The sequence below is a fragment of the Quercus lobata genome, chromosome 3, assembly GCF_001633185.2.
Source record: "Quercus lobata isolate SW786 chromosome 3, ValleyOak3.0 Primary Assembly, whole genome shotgun sequence".
Classification (NCBI taxonomy): Eukaryota; Viridiplantae; Streptophyta; class Magnoliopsida; order Fagales; family Fagaceae; genus Quercus; species Quercus lobata.
The window spans coordinates 12,622,340-12,647,315 of NC_044906.1; the positions used below are offsets into that span (position 1 = coordinate 12,622,340).

A 24,976-nucleotide genomic window follows, 5' to 3' on the forward strand; every position below is an offset into this window, starting at 1 on the left:
TCTTTTTTGGTGGTAAAGGTAGAATTTCTACTTAAATAGGTGGGATTTGAACATCTAATTTTTCATTTGATAACAACAAACTTTAACAATTAAGCTAATTGAAACCCACAACTCAAAGTAAAATATTAATTGTAATAGTAAAATTTATCATTTACCATGGACATTGCAAATAACCTATAATTTATAATGGGTAATTAGTAATTTCAACTTCATTCAGTAATTAAAAAAAAAAACTGAAATAATTATCTTCCAACAAGTAGGGAAATCTTTTGTTGGCCCACAAAGACCAAAAAAGAAAAAGAAAATATTTTCAATTTGATACAGCAACTTTGTTCTATTACTAATAGACCCAAGTCAATATTTAGTCTATTTATTATTATTAACGGAGGTAATACGCGATTCACTTCAACCTAAACTTTTGGCCTTCAAAAGCCATGTATTTTTTTAGTGCCATGATCAGAGCATAACATCAAACCAAGCCCTATTTCGTTGATGTTCACAAGAATCGCAATATTTTTGGGCGGCAAATCACAAGTAATCCGCAAGGCCCACAAATGTCATTTAAGGCCGTAGCCCATCGAAAACACTCAGATAGACTTGGTCCACATGGTTTCGAATTAGCACTTGAAATTTTCTATGTGGCTGACCCAAAAAACATTTGGGAGCAATTTAAGATGGGCCCACAGATTCAATTTCAAAGGCCATTAAACTGGCCCACACTTTGATGAAATCGACCCCAAAGCTCATTGACTTGGGCAACGAGATAAACAAGTCCATTTAAAGGAATCAATCAATTCATTTTCATTTTGGCATTTGCCTTCAGAGACTGAATACCAAATAAACAAAAGCATTTCCAGTTGTGAAATTAAAGAATTTGCTTTGTCCTTGCCTAGACCTATTGAAAAATTCATAACCAGCCAATAGGTGTGTGTACTGCTGAAGATATTCTTCAAAATAATCACATATTTCATCATTTGTAGAAAAGAAACAATAAGCAAGGGGATTAAGGGGCATCCAAAATAAAGAAACAAGGACTGAAGCAACATTAATACCACATCAAATAGAATTTTGACATAATGTTCACCATAATTTACTTAAGATACAATTCAAAATTCAGATGGGTGAACATAAATATTCTCAAACATCCATATGAACTTTGATTTCAAGACCCAATGAGAAGTGAGTACAAAAACTGAATCAAAGATTTTAATTATACAAATTAAGCTGGTTGATCAATGGAACACACTTAAGAAAAAGAATAAAACTGAAGCTTTTTACCGATGGTGTAATTAACCAATGGAGACCGATTTCAAATCCTGATAACAAAATGGAAATGTCACAATCTGTTTGAACACAAAAGCTCATCTTTTGCTGAGTCTAGATGACTTCTTCTAGAGAACATTGTTGTGAGAAAGCTTTGGTGTGTAGTTCTTCTATTATGATCCTAGTGTCTAATATGGATGAAGTGTAAACTTATAAATGTGTATCTAAACTCTTGGGCAGCCTCCACTTGCAAGCCAGTTCTCAAGGGTGAGTTCTACCCATGGGTTTGTATCATCTTCCTTGCCAAATTATTTCCTCAATGTAACAATATTTTCTACTAGGCACACTTGATCCTAGCAATAGCAGATATCAAAACAAGACAATATTAGAAACCAAAGGAACATGATTTCAATAGAAATGAACTAATGCCTCATATTTCCTTATAACCATTTGTTTCTTGCTTGACTGCTAGCCATTGTTATCTAATTTGTTACCAACAAGCATTCAATTCAAAAACCTTTTTTATCATTAAAATGAATTTCTGGACCAGCACCTACAAAAATCCAAATTTAAATGATTTTTATAGATCTCAAACAAAGGCTGGATTGTACCTCTATGTCTTTATGGTATGTTAAGCACCATGGCAATTCCAAGACCACATCAAAGATGAAAGGAAATTCATGTTATGTAAGTTCAAAACCACTTTCCAATTTCCATACAAGGCTTTAATGATGTCTTAAATTTAAAGATCCATCATAATAAAACAACCAAAATTTTGTCCAGGACTACAGCTACTCAGTATATGAAACATAAAACTGGTAGTAATCCATTTATTATTCTAGTATGTTGAATCAACAACCTATGCTTCCGTATACAAATATGCATCCATATTTTTCTTGAATATAAAGAAAGCCAAAGCAACAGAAAATATAATTTACTTTACAACCTGTTATACAATAAGTCACCTACTGGATAAACATTTTTCTTAATAGTTATCAAGAATAAGAAATTCCAAACGTATATAGGCTGTATGAATATTGTTATTTTCATATATAAAAGAATCATAGAGAAAATGTATCAAACTGAATTCTCATAGGCAATCTGTTTCACTAGCAAAGCAACTTTAGGGAGGGAAGTGTGAAGTTACTACCTTTCAAAATTCTGATATAAACAAAATACTGATGCACCAGAAGATACTGGTAGAACATCCCAAGTAGCTATTGTCCAGTTGCCCTAAAGCTGAAGATATCCTCAAAAAGGTACTGGTAGATGATGAAACTTGTTCCATTCATAGCAAATTCTTGAATGCAAATTGAATATTTCTTGTATTAAACAAAATCTGCCAACAGAGAAAGAACAAAAAGGATTCTTAATCTGACTTTTAGGAAGACTATTACAATATAAGGATTGAGAGAAGTGAGTCGATTTTTTCCTTGTAGGTGCATAAGTAGTACCAGATTTTTTTTCCGAAGAAACACCGCTCCTGTCTGATTTAGAATTCTGACATTGTCTCATTTCTGCATACAGAGTCAAACCATTGAGAAACTTAACCAAATTTAAACAAATAGGAACACAAGAGAAAGTTGGGTATTTGCTTAATAGAAAAGGATTGAGAATCTTAAAGGGGTTGTATGAACCTTTCAAAATCCTGGATTGTATGATCTTTCAAAAATCAATTCAAATCTCATGGATTAGAGCAATCCCAACCTATTTCCACCTAGCATCATGTTAAAGAGTAAGGAAAGAACATACTACAAAGTTTCAATGTTATAAGGCGGTTTATAGAAGAAAAAAAAAAAAAAAAAAAAAACTCATTAATTTTGGTATCTACAATTCCAGTTATTTAAAAGTATATATTTCAATTCATCCATTTTATATTATTATATGCATACTGTGTAATCCATCTAAAATCGAGTGCTTTTCTAAACTATATTTTTCAAGTAGTGCTTTTAATCTAATGAAGCTACAAAACAATCATTCAAGAAAGTTGATACAAACCAAGCAAAAGATGGTAGAAACTTATACAAAAAATATATATAAATAAATAAGACTAATAAATGATTTATCAACAAATTACCTGATTACTTTTTAAATGATCTCACAACATAGAGTTACTCCAATATTAGCAAGTGAGACTTTCCGATCTGTTTAAGTACCTAAATCGATAAACATACCAAGTATATCACTTTACCAACTTGATTTTGAGATACTTTATGTGCAGTGATGATTAGAAATTTAAGGAGGGCAGTTGACCCAGATGAGAGGAGGCTTTTTCCCATTTAGGGAATATAATAGAAATGAGAAGTTAAAGTTCTGCATAAATTAATATAGGCAGATGGAGTTTGTCAATGTGTGGGATTGTTGAAGTGTGACACTGCAGGATAGATTTAAAGAAGCCAAACCCTTCTTTTGGTGGGGTTTATGTTGAATTTGTATTTTGAGTGTATGACTAACCGGATACTATGAATTAGAATGCAGATAATTTGAAAATAATTATGTTTAAATGCTTACCTATTGTTAAAGATTTATCTTCAGAGTTCAAACATTAAAAAGCAAATGAAAAATAGAAACAAATATATACTTAAGGGAATGGTAATATTTAAACTATATGTTTAACACTTCAACAATACAGGAGAGAGTTGTGTACTTTAACAATTAATTTCTGATTAAAATACCATTTCTGTGGCAGATTTGAGACTATGCTTAACTAGCTGAAGACTCATGATACACAAAGGGACTATTTTTTTTTTTTTTTTTTTAAAGACACAAATTTGCCCCAAAATAAAATATAAAAAAAAAATCAGTTCAACAAGCCAACTTTACCATCTTGCGATTAGTGGGTATGACACATTTTATCACGATTCATGTATCATACTGACATAGTGACATCACAAAAGATCCTTCATTTTTGTTCATATTACTTGAGGCCAGGAAAACTAAAAGTACTTCCAAGTATCTCAATTGGAGACTAACCCAAAATCCTAGCAAAAGAATTTCCAAAAACCATCATATCAACCAAGTCATCATGAGATGCCATGAGGAATACATAACCATAGAACCATTATTAGTTAATAGTGAAAGCATGCCTAAACAGTTGAATCAAAATTTACCATTTGAAACTGACAAGAATACAAAGGCAAGTTCCTTCAAACATAATTGGCTTGTTGACATCCATCTCAAACAGCTCATAGGCATGCCTTGGATGTTGTTCCCAGCTCTCCATTCCTTCCAATTGATGCAAACTTATGGCAGCCGCACAAAATTCTTCAAAATCCTATTTTCTGTGTTGAATAGAACTAATTCACATACACAAGTTGACAATCAGCTTTCACTCTTATCATTACTTTTTTGGGAAAAATTTTCAGTGACAACATACAAAAATGTGATTTTTGACAGCATTACCATGGTTTGCATAATCTAGGGCCTGTGAATCCTTCATCAATTAAGGGGAATTCCTTATCACACCTTGAGAAAACAGGAAATTTCAAAAGGCTTTATGAATATAATATTTTCTTAGGCATCAAATAGGCAGCCCGTTTCACAGTTTTCACTAGCAAAACAAATATAAGGAGGAAAAATTGAAGTGATTACCCATGTAGTATTCTGATTTTAATAAAAAACCTGATGCTCCATTAGGTAGTGTAGAACATCCCAAGTAGAAGTTGCCTAAAACTGAAGCTATCCTCAAAAAAATTTTTTATTTTTATCAACTAAATCTGCCAATGAAAAGAAAACAAGATAAGGATTCCTAATACTTTCATGAAAGCTATTACAAGATAAGGATTGAGATAATTAAGACTCAAGTTTTTGTTTGTAGATGCATAAGTAGTACCAGCCTTTTTTGAGGAAAAACCAACTCCAGCTATTTTAGAATTCCAATCTTGTCTCACATCTGCATACAGAATCAAATAATTGAGGACCTTAACTGAAATTAAACAAAAGAAAACAAGAGAAAGTTGGGTATTTGATTAACACAAAAGGATTGAATCTTGAAGGAGATGTATGATTATGAACCTTTAGAAACAGTGGATTGTATGATCCTCCAAAACTCAATTCCAATCTCAAGGATAATTGAGCATTGTTGGAGCAGTTCCCACCTTTTCCGCCTAGCATCAAGCTGACAAGTAAGGAGAAGAAAATACTAGAAAGTTTTTAACACTATGTTTTATGCTGGCTTACAGAAAAAACACTCCTGTTTATTTGTTTGAATCACTTGCGTTTTACCCTCCAATCTCAAAAATAAATCATTCAAAATTTAGTATTTCACTTCATTCATTTTTTTTTTTGGGGTAACAAAATGCATAAAATAGAATCTATCCAAAATCTAGTGCATTTCTACGCTCTAAATTTCAAGCTGTGCATTTAATCCAATCTCACTACACAAGTAACACAACAATAATTTAAGAAAGCATAGAGATCTGTGTGTTAAAATATCTTAAAATTTGAACAAAACATGGCATGTTAGAAACTTATACATAAAAATGAATTTCAGCAACTAAATACTGGTACTGGATTAGTTATCTAAATTGATCTTCAACAACACATCACTCCAATATCAGAACTTTTCAATTTGTTTATGCACCTAAATCAATAAGCCAAGTATATCACGTTAACAACTTATTTATAACATACAATAGAAATTATTTGGATGAAGAAGCAAAAGATAGGTTTATGTACAACACTTTCAGGAAAAGGAAGGTACCAACCCACCTAGTTGTTGACTATTTGCACAATTGCAGAGCCCAAAAGTTTTTAAACAAGCAAAAGTACAACATTGGGACTTTTTGGATGATTCAATTGCTTTTGCATATGAGAACAGTGGTACTAGTAGCATGCCCCCTTTCCTATTGGGTTTAATTCCTTATATATAAATGCAAATGTCTTTTAGTAGAAAGACCCAAAGAAAAGAAAGAATTGGGACTACTCATACCTGAAAATTTGAAGAATTGGGTTCATCCACGTGAGCAATTTTAGGCAATCCTCCCATGATTCCTTTGCTCCCTTTCAGCTGTTTGTATAGTGCTTTGAAAATCAAAGATGAAAGGAAATTCATGTTATGTAAGTGCAAAACCACTTTCTATACAAAGCTCTTATGATGTCTCAACTTTTGATATCCATCTTAATGGAATATTTGTGCAGGACAACAACTACTTAGTCTATGAAACATAAGATTGGTAATAATTCATTTATTCTTCCTAGTTTGTTGAATCAACGAATTATGCTTTTAATCCATCAACCTGAGGGTTTGTTTACAAACTAATATGCACCCATATTTTTATAGAATATACAAAAAGTCCAAATGTATAGAAAATATAAATCAACTTCACAATCTGTTAATATTATAAAGACACTTGTTTAACCTAGAAAAAATTTTGTTTTCTCAATAGTTGTTGTAATTAAGAAATTCAAACATAGACTTTATGAATATTGTTATTTGCGTAGGTAGAAGAGATTTATAGAAGTAATCCATCATACTGACTCTCATAGGCAACACATTTTACAGTTTTCACTAGTAAAAAAAAATATAGGAAGGAAAAAGTGAAGTGATTAACCTTGTAAAATTCTGAATGAACAAAAAAAACTGATGCTACATAGGGTAGGTGTAGAACATCCCAAGTAGCAACTAGCAATTGCCTAAAACTGAAGCTATCCTTAAAAAGGTATTAGTAGAAGATGAAACTAACATCCGTAGCATCTTGCGTGCAAATTGAGGATTGAGATAATGATTCTTAATCTGACTTTTACAAAAGCTATTACAAATTTACAAGATAAGGATTGAGATAATTAAGACTCAATGTTTTGCTTGTAGATGCAAAAGTAGTACCAGCCTTTTTTGAGGAAACACCAACTCTAGCTGATTTAGAATTCTGGCCTTGTCTCATATTTGGATACAAAATCAAATTGTTGAGAACCTTGACTAAATTTAAACAAAAGAAAACAAGAGAAAGTTGGGTATTTGATTAACACAAAAGGATTGAATCATAAAGGAGATGTATAAACCTTTAGAAATAGTGGAGTGTATGATCCTTCAAAAATCAATTCAAATCTCATGGATAATTGAGCAATATTGGAGTAGTCCACACTTATTTCCACCTGGCATGAAGCTGTCAAGTAAGGAGAATAAAACACTAGAAAGTTTCCAACTCTATATTTTATGCTGGTTTACAGAAAAACACTCTGATTTTTTTGCTTGAATTCACTTGGGTTTTAGTTTCCCCAATTCCAAAGAATAATTTATTCAAAATTTAATATTTCAGTTAAAGTGATATTCAAAATTTAATATTTCAGTTAAAGTGGAATCCATCAAAAATCTAGTGCATTTCTAAGCTCAAAATTTCAAGCTATGCTTTTAATCCAATCGTGCTACACAACTATAATTCAAGAAAGCATCGAGATTTATGTGTTTAAATATCTTAAAATTTGAGCAAAAAAGAGCATGGTAGAAGCTTATACATAAAAATGAATTTCAACATCTAAATACCTGTTTAGCTATACAAGATGATAGCCTTTTTTACAAACTAATATGCAACCATATTTTTATAGAATATACAAAAATCGAAAGGTACAGAAATATAAATTAACTTCACAACCTTTTAATATTATGAGTCACCTGTTTAACCTAGATAAAATATTTTTTCTCAATAGCTGTTGTAATTAAGAAATTCAAACATAGGCTTTATGAATATTGTTTATTTGTGTAGGTAGAAGAGAGTTATAGAAGTAATGCATCATATTGACTCTCATAGCAAACACATTTTACAGCTTTCATTACCAAAACAAATATAGGAAGGAAAAAGTGAAGTGATTACCCTTGTAATATTCTGATATGAAGAAAAAAAAATGATGCTCCATAGGATAGGTATAGAATATCCCAAGTAGTAATTGCCTAAAACTGAGGCTATCCTCAAAAAAGGTATTGGTAGAAGATGAAACTAACATCCATAGCATTTTGCGTGCAAATTGAGGATTTGTATTTTCATTAACTAAATTTGACAACGGAAAGAAAACAAGATAATGATTCTTAATCTGACTTTTACGAAAGCTATTACAAGATAAAGATTGAGATAATTAAGACTCAATGTTTTGCTTGTAGATGCAAAAGTAGTACCAGCCTTTTTCGAAGAAACACCGACTTTAGTTGATTTAGAATTTTGACCAAGTCTCATATCTGGATACAGAATCAAATTATTGAGAACCTTAACTGAATTTGAACAAAAGAAAACAAGAGAAAGTTGGGTATTTGATTAACACAAAAGGATCGAATCCTTAAGGAGATGTATGAACCTATAGAAATAGTGGATTAATTTAAATCTCATGGATAATTGAGCTGTGTTGGAATAGTCCACACCTATTTCCACTTGGCACCAAGCTGTCAAGTAAGGAGAAGAAAACACTAGAAAGTTTCCAACACTCTGTTTTATGCTGGTTTACAAAAAAGCACTCTGATTTTTTGCTTGAATTCACTTGGGTTTTGGTTTCCCCAATTCCAAAGAATAATTTATTCAAAATTTAATATTTCAGTTAAAGTGGAATGCATCAGAAATCTAGTGCATTTCTAAGCTCAAAATTTCAAGCTGTGCTTTTAAATTTTTAATCCAATCATGCTACAATATATTCCAAGAAAGCATAGAGATTTATGTGTTAAAATAACTTAAAATTTGATTAAAACATGGCATTGTAGAAGCTTATACATAAAAATGATTTCAGCGTCTAAATACCTGCTTTTGCATAGTTATCCAAGTTGATCTTCCCCAACAATATCAATCCAATATCAACAAGGGGGACTTTCCAATCAATTTATGCACCTAAATCAATAAATAAATCAAGTATATCACCTTAACAACTTATATTTTGAGATACAATAGAAATTACTTGGGTTTATGTATATGCCTTAATTTCTTTTTTTCCCGTACTGGTATGGCAAGAGGTCATATCTTGAATGACAAATTTTGTGAGTGAAGAAAACAAAAGAAAAAGAAGGTACTCACTTCCAAGTTGTTGACTTTTCACATGATTGCAGTGCCCAAAAGTTTTTAAACAAGAAAAAGTACAACATTGGGGCTTTTTCTATGATTCAATTGCTTTTGCATATGAGAGCAGTGGTACCCGTGGCATCCACACCCTTCCTGGTGGGTTTAATTAATCCTTATACTTCATAGTTCACATAGCCAAAAAAACAAAAAAAATTTGACATATGAAATAAATACGAATGTTTTTGGACATACCAAGAATTGGGTTACCCATTGGGTTCATCAGTGAGCAATTTTAGGCAATTGTCCCATGTTTCCTTGGCATCCTTTCAGTTGTCTGTACAGTGCTTTGAATAAATCTGCATATTAAATTGCAAATAAATTGGAAGAAGATAAAGAAGTCGGCACAAAAAGAAAAGAAATAGTACAAGTTGTAGTTCTGACCCAAAGAAGCCGAAGGATATTGGTTGCCGAACAAGAATTTAATCCTTAAAAATAATAAGAATCACGATATTGAAAATCTGAGACATGAGCAATCTTGCCAATTCCCTTCTGGTATCTTTCTTTCAGGTGGGGACAGTCAGTGATTGTCAGGGTTTGTAAAGAGGAGAGCTGATGCATTCCTGATGGAAGTGATGTCAGATTGTGGCATGAACGGACTTCAAATCTTTCAAGTGATGTGAGACTTCCAATCCCTTCGGGGAGTGATATCAGATTGGGCCAATAGAAAATTTCAAGTTTTTGAAGTGCAGTAAGGTTGCCAATCCTTTCAGGGAGTGATCTGAGAGAGGGGCATTTGCAAATTTCAAGTATTTGAAGTGCAGTAAGGTTGCCAATCCTGTTGGGGAGTGATCTGAGAAAGTTGCAGTCACGAATTTCAAGTATTTGAAGTGTAGAAAGGTTGCCAATCCCTTCGGGGAGTGGTTTGAGAACATTGAACCTTTCTCCAATGCTCTAGTTAATCAATGAAGACTGATTTCAAATTTTGAGGGCAATATGGAAATGTCATCTTTTGCTGAGTTCTGAATGACTTCTTCTAGAGAACATTGTTGTGAGAAAGCTTTGGTTTGCAATTCTTCCTTGCCAAATTATTTCCTCAATGTAACAATATTTTCTACAAGGGGCACTTGCTCCTAGCAATAGCAGATATCAAAATAAGACATTAGTAGAAACCAAGGAACTTGATTTCAATAGAAATAAACTAATGGCTTGTATTTCTTAACCATTTGTTTCTTGCTTGACTGCTAGCCAATGTTATTTTATCTGTTACCAACAAGCATTCAATTCAATTTTTTTTTTTTTTTTTTTTTATTAATATTAAGTCCTAGACCAGCACTTACAAAATTCCAAATTTATATGATTTTTATAGATCTCAAACAAAGACTGGATTATACCTCTATGTCTTTATGGTATGTTAAGCACCATAATAATTCCAAGACTACATCAAAGATGAAAGGAAATTCATAGTTCAAAACCAGTTTCCATACATGGCTTTAATGATGTCTTAACTCTTAACTCTAAAGATCCATCCTAATGAAACAACCAAAATTTTTCCCAGGACTATAGCCACTCAAAATATGAAACATAAAATTGGTAATAATCCATTTATTATTCCTAGTATATTGAATAAACAAACTATGCTTTTGTATACAAATATGCATCCATACTTTTCTGGAATATACAAAAAGCTGAAGTTACAGAAAATATAAATTTACTTTACAACCTGTTAGTACAATAAATCACCTACTGGATAAATATTTTTCTTAATTGTTGTTGTGAATAAGAAACTCCAAACATATATAAGCTTTACGAATATTGTTATTTTTATAGGTAAAAGAATTATAGAGAAAATGCATAAAACTGATTCTCATAGGCAATCTGTTTCACTAGCATAGCAACTATAGGGAAGTGTGAAGTTACTACCTTTCAATATTCTGGTATGAACGAAATACTGGTAGAACATCCCAAGTAGCAGTAGACCAGCTACCCTAAAGTTGAAGATATCCTCAAGAAGGCACTGGTAGAAGATGAAACTTGTGACATTTGTAGCATCTTGAATGCAAATTGAATATTTCTTGTATTAAACAAAATTTGCCAATGGAGAGATAATAGAAAGGATTCTTAATCTCATTTTTAGGAAGGCTATTACAATATAAGGATTGAGAGAAATAAGACTCAAATTTCTTTCTTGTAGATGCAAAAGTAGTACCAGTTTTTTTTTTTTGGTAGAAAACACCGCTCTTGTCTAGTTTAGAATTCTGACCTTGTCTCATACCTACATACAGAATCAAATCATTGAGAAACTTAACCAAATTAAACATAATAAATAAACAAAAGAAAACAAGAGAAACTTGGGTATTTGCTTAACAGAAAAAGATTGAATCTTAAACGAGTTGTGAGAAACTTTCAAAATCATGGACTGTATGATCCTTTAAAAATCAATTCAAATCTCAAGGATTAGAGCAATCCCAAACTATTTCCACCAGGCATCATGTTAAAGAGTAAGGGAAAGAACATACTACAAAGTTTCCAATTCCATGTTTTATGCCACTTTACAAAAGGACACTCCTGATTAATTTTGGTATCCCCAATTCCAATTGTTGAAAATTTTATATTTCAATTCATCCATTTTTTATAATTAAATGCATAATGCATAAACCATCTGAAATTGATTGCATTTCTAAACTCTATATTTCAAGCTATGCTTTTAATCAATGAAGCTAAAGAACGACCATTTAAGAAAGCATAGTGATTTCTGCATTAAAATCTACAAATATAACAAAACTTGGTAAAAGCCCTACACAAATAGAAATAATTTAAGCAACAAAATACCTGATTACTTTTTGAAATAACGTAAGAACACAGTGTTACTTCAATATCAGCAAGTGTGACTTTCGAATTTGTTCATGCACCTAACCAATAAACAAACCAAGTATATCACCTAACCAACTTGATTTTGAGATACTTTATGTGCAGTGATGATTAGAATTATAAGGAGGGTAGTTAATAGAGATGAGAGGAGGTTGGTTTACAATTAGGGAAGAAAATAAAGTTGAGAACTTGAAGTTCTACAACTATTAGTATAGGCAGATGGAGTTTGTCAATGGGTGGGATCGTTTAAAAGAAGCACAGCAGGACAGAGTTAAGGAAGACAAACCCTTCTTTTGATGGAGTTTACATTGAATTTGTAGTATGAGTGTATGACTGACTTGATCATTGTAATTTTGGATCTTGATTTTTGCCCCTACAGTACATCCCCAATGTACTTGGGTTGGCTAGTTATTTCTTATTAAAAATTTTTCGTTACCTATCAAAAAAGAAAAGACTGACTGGATAATACGACTTTGACTGCAAATAACAATAATATGAAAACATTAAAGTTTAAACGTGCACATATCATTAAACTTTATCTTCAGACATTAAAAAGAAACTGAAATCAATTTTCCATTTGAAACTGACGAGAATACAAAGGCAAGTTCCTTCAAACATAATTGGCTTGTTGACATCCTTCTCAAACAGCTCATAGGCATGCCTTGTGTGTTGTTCCCAGCACTCCATTCCTTCCAGCTAATGCAAACTTAAGGCAGCCGCACAAAATTCTTCAAAATCCAATTTTCTGTATTGAATAGAACTAATTCATATACACAAGTTGACAATCAGCTTCCACTCTTATCATTATATATTTTGGGAAAACTTTTCAGTGACAACAAACAGAAATGTGATTTTTGACAGCATTACCACAGTTTGCATAATCTAGGGCCTATGAATCCTTCATCGAATTGGGGGAATTCCTTATCACACCCTGTGAGGACAAGAAATTCAAAAGGCTTTATGAATATTGTTATTTTCTTATGTAGAAGAGAGTGAAATAGAAAAATGTATCAAATTGACTCTCATAGGCAACCCATTTCACAGTTTTCACACAAAACAAACATAAGGAGGAAAAATTGAAGTGATTACCTTTGTAATATTCTGATTCCTAAAAAAACCCGATGGTCCATTAGGTAGTGGTAGAACATCCCAAGTAGCAATTGCCTAAAATTGAAGCTATCCTCAAAAAGATTTGTATTTTGATTAACTAAATCTGCCAAAGGAAAGAAAACAAGATAAGGATTCTTAATCCTGACTTTTATGAAGGAGATGTATGAGTATGAACCTTTAGAAATAGTGGAGTGTATGATCCTTCGAAAACCAATTCCAATCTCAAGGTTAATTGAGCATTGTTGGAGAAGTTCCCACCTTTTCCACCTAGCATCAAGCTGACAAGGAGAAGAAAATACTAGAAAGTTTTTAACGCTATGTTTTATGCCGGTTTACAGAAAAGCACTACTAATTATTTGTTTGAATCACTTGGGTTTTGTTCTCTCCAATTTCCAAGAATAAATCATTCAAAATTTAGCATTTCATGTCATCCTTTTTTTGTGGTAATTAAATGCATAAAGTGGAATCTATCCGAAATTTAGTGCATTTCTACGCGCTAAATCAAGCTATGCTTTTAATCCAATCACACTACACAAGTAACAACAATAATTCAAGAAAGCATATAGATCTTTGTGTAAAAATATCTTAAAATTTGAGCAAAACATGGCATGGTAGAAGCTTATACATAAAAATGAATCTCAGCAACTAAATACTGGTATTGGATTAGTTATCTAAGTTGATCTTCAACAACAATATCACTCCAATATCAGCACTTTTCAATCTGTTTATGCACCTAAATCAATAAGCCAAGTGTATCACCTTAACAACTTATTTATGAGATACAATAGAAATTATTTGGATGAAGAAGGAAAAGATAGGTTTATGTACAACACTTTCAGGACAAATTTTTAGAGAGAAGAAAATAAAGGAAAAAGAAGGTATCAACCCACCTAGTTGTTGACTATTCAAACAATTGCCGCCCAAAAATTTTTAAGCAAGCAAAAGTACAGCATTGGGACTTTTTCTATGATTCAATTGCTTTTGCATTGAGAGCAGTGGTACCAGTGGCATGCCCCCTTTCCTGTTGGGTTTAATTCCTTATATATAAATGCAAACGTATTTTGGTAGAAAGACCCAAAGAAAAGAAAGAATTGGGACTACTCTTACCTGAAAATTTAAAGAATCGGGTTCATCCACGTGAGCAATTTTAGGCAAACCTCCCATGACTCCTTTGCACCCTTTCAGTTGTTTGTATAGTGCTTTGAAAATATCTGCAAATTAAATCCACCACAAACATCAAAATTGAAGACAAAGAAGTCGGCATACAAGGGAAAAGAAGATTGTATTTTTTATTGCATAGAAAGTACAAGAAGAGTTGTAGTACCTATCCAAAGAAGCAGAAGCATATTGGTTGTATTTGAAGTGATGTAATGTAATCAAGCAAGGAACTTTTGAAATTATGAGGCTTTGCAGAGTGATAACACTAACACATTGCGTGCCATCATCACTGAATAGATCAATCTCCTTGCAGCCCCTAATCTCTAGCGACTTAAGGGAGGTGAGATGTTGTATGGATAGAGACATAGACAAGGATTTTAGTTTACAGCATTTCTGAATCCAGAGATTCTGAAGAGAAGCCAGGTTATGAGAAAGCATTGGTTTTCAGTTTTTCCTTGCCAAATTATTTCCCCAATGCAACAACATTTCTTTCTAGGGCACTCCAAATTTCCTAGGAATAACAGATATCAAAAATAAGAAATTAGTATAAAACAAGGAACTTGGTTACACTAGAATTGCACTCAGGGTTCACATTTCTTTACAACTATATGTTTTTTCCTTGACTGCTATCTGTTTGTTATTTTATTTGTTTCTATTAAGCATTCAACTTAATTATTTTTTTTTTTTTTGGTAAAAATGATTTCCTAGACATAGCACATTCAAGATTCCAATTTATATGTTTTTTTTTAGATGTAAAACAAAGGCTGGATTATAACTTTATGCTTTTATGGTTAGTTAAGCAGCCCTAAGAATTCAAGACTACATCAAAAGTGAAAGGAAATTCATGTTATGTAAGTGAAAACCATATTCTATACAAAGCTCTTATGATGTCTCAACTTTTGATATTCATCTTAACGGAATATTTGTGCAGGACAACAGCTACTCAGTCTATGAAACATAAGATTGGTAATAATCCATCTATTCTTCCTAGTTTGTTGAATTAATGAATTATGCTTTTAATCCGAAGGTACAAGCTTGGTAATTATGCTTTTGATGGCTTTGTTTACAAACTAATATGTACCCATATTTTTATAGAATATGCCAAAATATAAAGGTACAGAAAATATAAATCAACTTCACAACTTGTTAATATTATAAGTCACCTGTTTAACTAGGATAAAATATTTTTTCTCAATAGTTGTTGTAACTAAGAAATTCCAACATAGGCTTTATGAATATTGTTATTTGTGTAGGTGGAAGAGAATTATAGAAGTAATGCATCATATTGACTCTCATAGGCAACACATTTTACAGTTTTCACTTGCAAAACAAATATAGGAAGTAAAAAGTGAAGTGATTACCTCTGTAATATTCTGATATGAACAAAAAAATTGATGCTCCAAGGGTAGGCATAGAACATCCCACGTAGCAACTAGCAATTGCCAAAAACTGAAGCTATCCTCAAAAAGGTATTGGTAGACTAACATCCGTAGCATCTTGCGTGCAAATTGAGGATTTGTATTTTGATTAACTAAATCTGCCAATGGAAAGAAAACAAGATAAGGATTCTTAATTTGACTTTTACGAAAGCTATTACAAGATAAGGATTGAGATAATTAAGACTCATTGTTTTGCTTGTAGATGCAAAAGTAGTACCAGCCTTTTTTGAAGAAACACCAACTCTAGCTAATTTAGAATTCAAACCTTGTCTCATATCTGGATACAGAATCAAATTATTGAGAATCTTAACTGAATTTAAACAAAAGAAAACAAGAGAAAGTTGGGTATTTGATTAACACAAAAGGATTGAATCTTAAAGGAGATGTATGAACCTTTAGAAATAGTGGAGTGTATGATCCTTCAAAAATCAATTCAAATCTCATGGATAATTGAGCAGTATTGGAGTAGTCCACACCTATTTCCACCTAGCATGAAGCTGTCAAGTAAGGCGAATAAAATACTAGAAAGTTTCCAACTCTATGTTTTATGCTGGTTTATAGAAAAACATTGATTTTTTTGCTAGAATTCACTTGGGTTTCAGTTTCCCCCAATTCCAAAGAGTAATTTATTCAAAATTTAATATTTCAGTTAAAGTGGAATCCATAAAAAATCTAGTGCTTTTCTAAGCTAAAAATTTCAAGCTGTGCTTTTAATCCAATCATGCTACACAACTATAATTCAAGAAAGCATAGAGATTTATGTGTTAAAATATCTTAAAATTTGAGCAAAAAATAGCATGGTAGAAGCTTATACATAAAAATGAATTTCAGCATCTAAATATCTGTTTAGCTATACAAGTTGATCTTCCCGAACAATATCAATCCAATAAGTGGGACTTTCCAATCTTTTTATGCACCTAAATCAATAAAAACAAATCAAGTATATCACGTTAACAACATATATTTTGAGATACAATAAAAATTACTTGGGTTTATATATCTGCCTTAATTTCTTCTTTTCCCCTACTGGTATGGCAAGAGGTCATTATCTCAAATGACGAATTTTGTGAGAGAAGAAAACAAAAGAAAAAGAAGGTACTCACATCCTAGTTGTTGACTTTCCGCACAATTGCAGTGCCCAAAAGTTTTTAAACAAAAAAAAGTACAACATTGGGACTTTTTCTATGATTCAATTGCTTTTGCATATGAGAGCAGTGGTACCCGTGGCATCCACACCCTTCCTGGTGGGTTTAATTAATCCTTATACTTCATAGTTCACATAGCCAAAAAAACAAAAAAAATCAACATATGAAATAAATGCAAATGTTTTTAGGCATACCAAGAATTGGGTTCATCAGTGAGCAATTTTAGGCTATCGTCCCATGTTTCCTTTGCATCCTTTCAGTTGTTTGTACAGTGCTTTGAATAAATCTGCATATTAAATTGCAAATAAATTGGAAGAAGACAAAGAAGTTGGCACAAAAAGAAAAGAAATATCACAAGTTGTAGTTCTTACCCGAAGAAGCCGAAGGATATTGGTTGCCGAACAAGAATTTAATCATAATATTGAAAATCTGGGACATGAGCAATCTCGCCAATTCCCTTCTGGTATCTTTCTTTCAAGTGGGGACACTTTCTGATTATCAGGGTTTGTAAAGAGGAGAGCCGATGCATTCCTGATGGAAGTGATGTCAGATTGGCGCATGAACGGACGTCAAATCTTTTGAGTGATGTGAGACTTCTAATCCCTTCGGGGAGTGATATCAGACAGGGCAAATTTGAAATTCGAAGATTCTGAAGTGCAGTAAGGTTGCCAATCCCTTCGGGGAGTGATACCAGACAGGGCAAATTGTAAATTCGAAGATTCTGAAGTGCAGTAAGGTTGCCAATCCCTTCGGGGAGTGATACCAGACAGGGCAAATTGTAAATTCCAAGATTCTGAAGTGCAGTAAGGTTGCCAATCCCTTCGGGAAGTGATATCAGGCAGCGCAAATTGGTAATTTCAAGTTTCTGAAGTGCAGTAAGGTTGCCAATCCCTTCGGGGAGTGATACCAGACAGGGCAAGTTGGAAATTCTAAGATCCTGAAGTGCAGTAAGGTTGCCAATCCCTTCGGGAAGTGATATCAGACGGGGCAAATTGGTAATTTCAAGTTTCTGAAGTGCAGTAAGGTTGCCAATCCCTTCGGGGAGTGATACCAGACAGGGCAAATTTGAAATTCCAAGATTCTGAAGTGCAGTAAGGTTGCCAATCCCTTCGGGGAGTGATACCAGACAGGGCAAATTGTAAATTTCAAGATTCCAAAGTGCAGTAAGGTTGCCAATCCCTTCGGGGAGTGATACCAGACAGGGCAAATTGTAAATATCAAGATTCCAAAGTGCAGTAAGGTTGCCAATCCCTTCGGGGAGTGATACCAGACAGGGCAAATCTGAAATTTCAAGATTCCAAAGTGCAGTAAGGTTGCCAATCCCTTCGGGGAGTGATACCAGACAGGGCAAGTTGGAAATTCTAAGATCCTGAAGTGCAGTAAGGTTGCCAATCCCTTCGGGAAGTGATATCAGACGGGGCAAATTGGTAATTTCAAGTTTCTGAAGTGCAGTAAGGTTGCCAATCCCTTCGGGGAGTGACACCAGACGGGGCAAATTGAAATTCAAGATTCTGAAGTGCAGTAAGGTTGCCAATCCCTTCGGGGAGTGATACCAGACGGGGCAAATTGAAATTTCAAGATTCTGAAGTGCAGTAAGGTTGCCAATCCCTTCGGGGAGTGATACCAGACAGGGCAAATTGTAAATTCGAAGATTCTGAAGTGCAGTAAGGTTGCCAATCCCTTCGGGGAGTGATACCAGACAGGGCAAATCTGAAATTTCAAGATTCTGAAGTGCAGTAAGGTTGCCAATCCCTTCGGGGAGTGATACCAGACAGGGCAAGTTGGAAATTCTAAGATCCTGAAGTGCAGTAAGGTTGCCAATCCCTTCGGGAAGTGATATCAGACGGGGCAAATTGGTAATTTCAAGTTTCTGAAGTGCAGTAAGGTTGCCAATCCCTTCGGGGAGTGATATCAGACAGGGCAAATTGGAAATTTCAAGATTCTGAAGTGCAATAAGGTTGCCAATCCCTTCGGGGAGTGATACCGGACAGGGCAAATTGGAAATTTCAAGATTCTGAAGTGCAGTAAGGTTGCCAATCCCTTCGGGGAGTGATACCGGACAGGGCAAATTGGAAATTTTAAGATTCTGAAGTGCAGTAAGGTTGCCAATCCCTTCGGGGAGTGATACCGGACAGGGCAAATCTGAAATTTCAAGATTCTGAAGTGCAGTAAGGTTGCAATCCTTCGGTGAGTGATACCAGACAGGGCAAATTGTAAATTTGAAGTTTCTGAAGTGCAGTAAGGTTGCCAATCCCTTCGGGGAGTGATACCAGACAGGGCAAATTGGAAATTTCAAGATTCTGAAGTGCAGTAAGGTTGCCAATCCCTTCGGGGAGTGATACCAGACAGGGCAAATTGGAAATTTTAAGATTCTGAAGTGCAGTAAGGTTGCCAATCCCTTCGGGGAGTGATACCCGAAAGGGCAAATTGGAAATTTTAAGATTCCGAAGTGCAGTAAGGTTGCCAATCCCTTCGGGGAGTGATACCAGACAGGGCAAATCTGAAATTTCAAGATTCTGAAGTGCAGTAAGGTTGCCAATCCCTTCGGGGAGTGATACCAGACAGGGCAAATCTGAAATTTCAAGATTCTGAAGTGCAGTAAGGTTGCCAATCCCTTCGGGGAGTGATACCAGACAGGGCAAATTGGAAATTTTAAGATTCTGAAGTGCAGTAAGGTTGCCAATCCCTTCGGGGAGTGATACCAGACAGGGCAAATTGGAAATTTTAAGATTCCGAAGTGCAGTAAGGTTGCCAATCCCTTCGGGGAGTGATACCGACAGGGCAAATCTGAAATTTCAAGATTCTGAAGTGCAGTAAGGTTGCCAATCCCTTCGGGGAGTGATACCAGACAGGGCAAATTGGATTCTGAAGTGCAGTAAGTTGCCTCCCTTCGGCTCAAATTGAAATTTCAAGATTCTGAAGTGCAGTAAGGTTGCCAATCCCTTCGGGGAGTGATACCAGACAGGGCAAATCTGAAGAAGTGCAGTAAGGTTGCCAATCCTTCGGGGAGTGATGCAAAAAGATTCTGAAGTGCAGTAAGGTTGCCAATCCCTTCGGGGAGTGATATCAGACAGGGCAAATTGGAAATTCCAAGATTCTGAAGTGTAAGATCACCGGACAGGGCAAATCTGAAATTTCAAGATTCTGAAGTGCAGTAAGGTTGCCAATCCTTCGGGGAGTGATACCAGACAGGGCAAATCTGAAATTTTAAGATTCTGAAGTGCAGTAAGGTTGCCAATCCCTTCGGGGAGTGATACCAGACAGGGTAAATCTGAAATTTCAAGATTCTGAAGTGCAGTAAGGTTGCCAATCCCTTCGGGGAGTGATACCGGACAGGGCAAATCTGAAATTTCAAGATTCTGAAGTGCAGTAAGGTTGCCAATCCCTTCGGGGAGTGATACCAGACAGGGAAAATTGTAAATATACAGATTCTGAAGTGCAGTAAGGTTGCCAATCCCTTCGGGGAGTGATACCAGACAGGGCAAATTGGAAATATACAGATTCTGAAGTGCAGTAAGGTTGCCAATCCCTTCGGGGAGTGATACGAGATTGAAGCAACTAAAAATTTTAAGGTTTTCAAGAACTGTAATTTGAGGACTGACACCAACAGATTGTGTGTCTTCATCACAGAATAGATCAACCTCCTTGCACTCGATAATAAACAGCGTATTGAGGGAGGTGAGATGTTGCATAAATAGAGACAGAGATAGAGATTTTAGTCTATTGCATCCTTCTATCTCTAGCTCCTCGAGAGAAGCCAGGTTTTGCAACCATTGCTCTGGCAGAAACTCTAAATCCTCACTCCAAGACAAAGATAGAGACTTTAATTTGGAGAGAGGAGGGGAGGAGTTCGAATCAGAGGGAACCGAAGAGATTGCTTTCATATTCATTGTTTGTTGCAATGGATTGCAACTGCATTCTCTCAGTCGTAGCCGTTTTTCAAGATTTGGAAACAACGGCATGCAAGTCAGGTTTTTGCAACCCCTAATTTCCAACTGTAAAAGACGAGGAAAAGATACATGCGGCTGGTATTGTTGACTTGATGTTGCCACACCCACTGTAGCCCTCCTCCACCATCCCTTTAGATTAGGGCAATTCTGCAATTTGAGTGACTCTAGGGATGGGAAAAATGTTGATGAAGCAGAGATCTCTTCAGTGATTTCCCGGTCTGATATGTATTCCAGACCATACATATATTCTAGAGATAGATTTCGGAGATTTGGGAGTTGATACATTGGCGATAGATGTTGGCACATCGATTTTGATATTTCTAACATCACAAGACCAGTCAGAGAAGGAAGCCAACTCGGAAATCTCACACCCTGGTACCCTTCCACCTTCAACTTTTTTAAATTCCGGTGTGGCTGGAGGCCTTCCATTAAATTTTCATCTTCACAAACACCTGCGACATCGTTACCCAGCTTACCCCGCCATATTAATTCCAATTTTCTAAGATGCTGCTTTCCCTTCAAATTCGCAGCCTTGGCTTTAGAGGTGGCATCTTTCACCCGTACCTTAATTTCTATTCTTAGTTCTCCTCTCAAGCTATTTAGCTTGTTCAATTCCGGAAGACCACCACAAGTAAGTCCCTCGTTTACAATAAACAACGGTAATACTTGAAGAGAAGTCAACTGCCCTAATCCAGGTGGCATGTAAGTCAAACTGTCACAACCTTCTAACTCAAGATTCCGGAGGTTGAACAAATTTTGAATGTTTCCCGGTAGTTCTTTAAGCTTATCACAATAACTAAGGTTTAATGTTTGCAAATTCAACAATCTAGTAATAGAAATAGGGAGAACTTCAATTTTATTCCTAGAAAGATCAAGGTACTTTAAATATGTCAACTCTTCTATGGAATTTGGCACGTTAATAATATCTGAGCGACGTAGGCTTAATGCACGCAAGCATCTTAAACTAGAAAAAAGTATTTCAAGAGGTGGTTTTTGACAACTTGATTCTCCCTCACCTTGATCTCTAGCTTGATACATGTTAAAAGCCACAGGACCAGTTATTAAAATCAACGTACGTATCTTCTTTGCTTTGAATAATGAGCTTAAATCCTTCTTAAGCACATTGTGAGATGCAGTTGATAGGTGACGAACATTCTTTTCGACATTTTCTATATTTGAATCAATATATGTGCACTCAACTCTTGAGATTGATTGTGCAAGATCATGGATTAAATCATGCATTTTAAAACTAATTACATTCCCAAAACTATCTTCTGTAGCTTCTTGGAAGAAGGACCTCCAAAGTAGATCCATACAGTAATCATTAGCAACATCCTCCATACGTAGCTCTTCGTTTGATGATTGGATAAATCCTTGTGCTATCCATAGATTTATCAATGACAACTTTGAAATCTCATGATCTTTAGGAAATAATGAACAATAAGCGAAACAACACTTTAAATGTGATGGGAGATGATCATAACTCAATTTTAGAATCGGTAAAATACCACTATTATTTTCTTCTTGAGTTACATTTGTAAGTTCTTTATTCTTGATATATAACCATTCATCCTCTGTCTTTTTGAAGAATAATATTCTGCCTATTGCCTTAATAGCAAGAGGCACTCCACAACATTTTTGTACAATATCCCTTCCAATTGCTTCAAGATTAGGATTAATCATCTCTTGCACTTTTCTAAACGCCATTTGCTTAAATAGAGACCAAGATTGGTTTTCCGAGAGGCCTTTTAGATGATACGGTGAGATTGTGCTAGTAATCTCTGCAACCAATTTAGTCCGTGTTGTTATCACTACCTTACTTCCCTTTGAGCCACCTATCAAAAGTCTTTTCAAGTTATACCACCTTTCCTCATCCTCATTCCACACATCATCCAACACAAGTAAATACTTCTTTTGGTTGAGTGTTTCGCGAAGTTTATTTTGTACTTGCTCCATGTCAAGGTTTTCATGTTTCGAAACATCTGCACATCTAATTATCTTTTCAGCAATTGTTTTTACGTCAAAGACATCAGAGACACACACCCACATGCGCAACTCAAAATAATTCTTCACTTTCTCATCGTTGTATACATATTGAGCAAGTGTGGTCTTCCCCAGCCCCCCAATCCCCACTATGGATATAAACGAAACATTCTCTTGCACATCATAGGCCAATAATAGATCTATAATGGCCTTCTTATCCTCTTCTCTCCCTATAACTTCTTCTTCACATACAAATGAGTAAGTTTGATCCCTCACCCTAGTCACAACCCTTGTTTCTGATGGATGTACTACAAACTGAAACTTATTCATATCATTTGCTATTGCATCAAATCTCTCCCTCATCGATGTTATTTTTTTAGCCATAGTATCACGAAAAGCAAGTTGGTTTGAACTCGAAAAGAAAGTAGTAAGAGAAGTACGTACCCTCTTTGCCATTTGATCACCACCCATCACCCTTTGACGCATATCTTCAGTGTAGAATTCGGTCAGCAAGTCATCCGCATCATAGACTGCGTCCCTGAGCCTCATGAGCCAGTGCTTGACTAGACGGTTCTTGACCTGCTGCTCCTCAGCATCCAGAAGTACAGCTTGAACAGCGGAAACAGTATCCTTCAATTTTTCGAACTCATCTTCGACACCCAACATGGATCCAATCTCTGCGAAGACCATAGAGCCCAAATTTTCAATGATCGTCTGCGCAACGCCATACAGGATTGCTTCGGCCATTTCTTCTTGGTAAGCGAGAGAAAACAGTGAAAGATAGATTAGATCACAAGAGAGCAGAAAGCAGTAGTGGTTGAAGTTGAAATACCAAATGTGTGAGAAGGAATAAAAGGTTTGAAGTTGCTCAGGTTCACAAATATTCATAAAAGGGACCCCACTACAAAGCTTAATAATGATTCTAGCTGAGAAAAAGCTTCACCATTCAACTCCGCGTGAACGTGGCAGTGTCACTTTTTCCTTCTTGTCATTTTGTTCAAGTTCATTTTACTTTTCTGTCTGTGTATTTTTTTTTTTTTTTTTTTAAGATTGTTGAAATTGACTCTGATAGCATCTCCACCGTAAGTTGTGTCCTTCTATGTAAAAATCAATTAGTTACAGGAAAACACACTTTCTTAACATCATACCTCACAAGTTTATTTTTAGAGTAATTGAAAGGGATCAAATTATGGTTCCTAACAGTTTTAAAAATTATTTAATCGACACTAATTTATTTATTTTAATAAGAATAATATTGGATATATAATTATATTGAATATCTATATATTTTTTTACTTCTATTTACTTTTCTAATTTTTACTGTAATTACAAAACAAATATTTTCAATAATTAATAGTGTCAAAATTCAAAGACTAGACATTGCAACAAAATAAAATATGATTTTATAATGATATTTTTAATTTTATACATAAAATGAAAAATTACAGAATTAATTATAGATGATTGTAGCAATTTAAATTATTGTTTAGTTACATTTTAATAGATCGATCTCAAATGATTGGGTAGAAATAGGTTAAGAAACAATTATTTTATATATATTCTTTTAATAGAAACAATGATTTGAGTAGAAATATGTTAAATTGTTGTTTAGTTATAATCTGAAGTTGCTCCGAAAGAAGGCTGGGCTGTACCAAAGTTGAAAAAGGGCCCCCCACTGATCAATAATGATTCCACTTGAGAAAAAAGCTTCACAGCTGCAATAATTTGACTCCGCGTGAAGACTATAAAGAACATGTCCACACATTCAGCGACATATGCATGTGAAACGTTGACATAAAGTTTTATTTTTTCCATTGTCTTTTCTTGGTTTTGTTTTTTACTTAAAAAAAAAAAAATCTGGAATGGGAGGGGGTTCTGTGTTGCTAAGAAAATTCATTGGTTGGGAAGAATGAAATTCGACTTGCATCCTATAATCTGATATGTAATTTCCGGCAATCTCATAAATAATCCACACAGGTTCAAAAATCAATCCAATCGGGATATGTTTGGAAAGGAATGAGGAGATGATATAGATTCAACTTTTTCTCATAATGAAACATTTAGAATTGCAGAAAATCATGCGGCAG

General features: G+C 34.5%; 1 protein-coding gene across 1 annotated transcript; it reads right to left on the reverse strand.

Annotated features, from left to right (window-relative positions):
- Positions 1-1,035: 1,035 nt before the first annotated feature.
- On the reverse strand, positions 1,036-23,854 carry LOC115982875 (putative disease resistance protein RGA1). The gene is made up of 29 exons (XM_031105611.1): positions 20,300-23,854; positions 19,870-19,928; positions 17,328-18,250; positions 17,151-17,242; positions 16,205-16,308; positions 16,029-16,088; positions 15,734-15,909; positions 14,539-14,883; positions 14,322-14,425; positions 13,390-13,492; positions 13,194-13,317; positions 12,972-13,035; positions 12,066-12,864; positions 11,157-11,508; positions 9,678-10,366; positions 9,489-9,592; positions 8,982-9,068; positions 7,264-7,367; positions 7,088-7,180; positions 6,194-6,285; positions 5,974-6,107; positions 5,278-5,369; positions 4,666-5,155; positions 4,374-4,559; positions 3,341-3,419; positions 2,901-2,980; positions 2,718-2,780; positions 2,414-2,602; positions 1,036-1,616 (listed from the first exon to the last, which is right to left on the reverse strand). The coding sequence occupies exons 1-3, from the start codon at positions 23,775-23,777 to the stop codon at positions 17,366-17,368; spliced, it is 4,422 nt and encodes a 1,473-aa protein (XP_030961471.1). The 5' UTR covers positions 23,778-23,854; the 3' UTR covers positions 1,036-1,616; positions 2,414-2,602; positions 2,718-2,780; positions 2,901-2,980; positions 3,341-3,419; positions 4,374-4,559; positions 4,666-5,155; positions 5,278-5,369; positions 5,974-6,107; positions 6,194-6,285; positions 7,088-7,180; positions 7,264-7,367; positions 8,982-9,068; positions 9,489-9,592; positions 9,678-10,366; positions 11,157-11,508; positions 12,066-12,864; positions 12,972-13,035; positions 13,194-13,317; positions 13,390-13,492; positions 14,322-14,425; positions 14,539-14,883; positions 15,734-15,909; positions 16,029-16,088; positions 16,205-16,308; positions 17,151-17,242; positions 17,328-17,365.
- Between the last annotated feature and the right edge of the window lie 1,122 nt (positions 23,855-24,976).

Coding starts and splice junctions, on each gene's coding strand:
- LOC115982875 (XM_031105611.1), bottom strand. CDS start 23,777: ATGAATATTTGTGAACCTGAGCAACTTCAAACCTTTTATTCCTTCTCA. Junction 19,929..20,299: donor TCAGAATCTTGAAATTTCAG/ATTTGCCCTGTC, acceptor GCACTTCTTCAG/ATTTGCCCTGTCTGGTATCA. Junction 18,251..19,869: donor ACCTTACTGCACTTCAGAAT/CTTGAAATTTCA, acceptor GCACTTTGGAAT/CTTGAAATTTCAGATTTGCC.